The sequence below is a fragment of the Formica exsecta genome, unplaced genomic scaffold, assembly GCF_003651465.1.
Source record: "Formica exsecta isolate Colony F162 unplaced genomic scaffold, ASM365146v1 scaffold3341, whole genome shotgun sequence".
NCBI classification, from domain to species: Eukaryota; Metazoa; Arthropoda; class Insecta; order Hymenoptera; family Formicidae; genus Formica; species Formica exsecta.
This window is the reverse complement of record NW_021850594.1, coordinates 13,491-14,629: the sequence shown is the minus strand read 5'-3', so window position 1 is coordinate 14,629 and position 1,139 is coordinate 13,491. Positions and strand designations below refer to the sequence as shown.

Sequence of the window (1,139 nt, the reverse complement as noted above, 5' to 3'; positions counted from 1 at the left end):
GATTTAAGTTTCCGAAAATTGTTAATACCAATACAATATTTTTACAAATATTGTCTTGTGCAACCCTAATTCTCGCCGACCAGTTCTGTCTAATTCGAAATTTTTTTTAAGATTGATATTCAGCTCTTACTAAGATTTGATTGCACTCGTACTTTAGCTCTTTCAGGCGCTGACATTTAGATATGATGCTGAGAGATTTTTGTTACCTTTATTAAGCGTGATCACTTATATATCGTACATATTTATAGGCGATTATGTTGCACAAGAAGTTATGGATCACAATAATGATGTATTTGTCACTGTGTAAGAAAAACATCCATATCATGTAATTACGTACGCGTACTCGTTTTGCGGATTATTAAAATAAAAAAAGAATCATCATTACTATAATTTAAAAGAAACAAACATAATAAGTGTGTACGTGCGTGTGACAAAAATAATTGATAAATTTTCTTATTCTTCTAATAATTATCATCATTTATTATCATGTAGATACGATATTCAGTGGTATACAGCTTCCTTAAACATACAAAAAATGATACTGTTCTTATTGCAAAGAAGTACCAAGATTTTCAGTCTAAATATTGCTGGATTGATTGTGGGATCATTGGAAGGTGCAGTTACGGTAAGAGATATATGTGTATCAGAATATACAGTGTATATTTGGTCTAAGTGTGTATACACTTAGTTATTTTTTTAAATAATAGAGTTATATAAAAAATGTATCAAATAAAAAAGTTATTTTAAGAAGATCTATATGTATAATGTGACATAAGAAGATGCCTGACCGTCCTGTTTTACCGGCCATAATAATTATATATTTGCTTAATATAAGGGTTTTGCGGTGTGTACGTGCAAAATAGGATACCTCTCCACTCGGAAATGCATGAAGAAATATAAGTGAACGTTTGAAAATGTATTTAAAAGCCTAGTAAGAAACATTTCGGTGTGCAAAATGTTGCATAGTAAAATCTTTTTTATAAAGCTTCTAAACTCACTTCTCGAAGTTCACTAATACTCTTTGATAAAATGCCGAGTGCGGAGTTCACTTGTTAGGCACGTGCAGGTTGCAGGTTTTTTATATTAAGTAAATGTTGACGGCAGAAGCCGATAACAAAACTGTAATTTTTAAATTTTTT

The 1,139-nt window shown here is 30.6% G+C and overlaps 1 protein-coding gene across 1 annotated transcript in view; it reads left to right on the top strand.

Annotated features, from left to right (window-relative positions):
* Positions 1 to 157: 157 nt before the first annotated feature.
* Positions 158 to 1,139, top strand: part of LOC115238416 — a gene marked incomplete at its 5' end in the record, with an annotated part of 5,411 nt that continues 4,429 nt past the window's right edge. Inside the window, 2 exons of the mRNA XM_029812204.1 lie at positions 158 to 303; positions 493 to 625. Coding sequence (XP_029668064.1) covers positions 158 to 303; positions 493 to 625 — 279 coding nt within the window. The remainder of the gene's footprint in view (positions 304 to 492; positions 626 to 1,139) is intronic.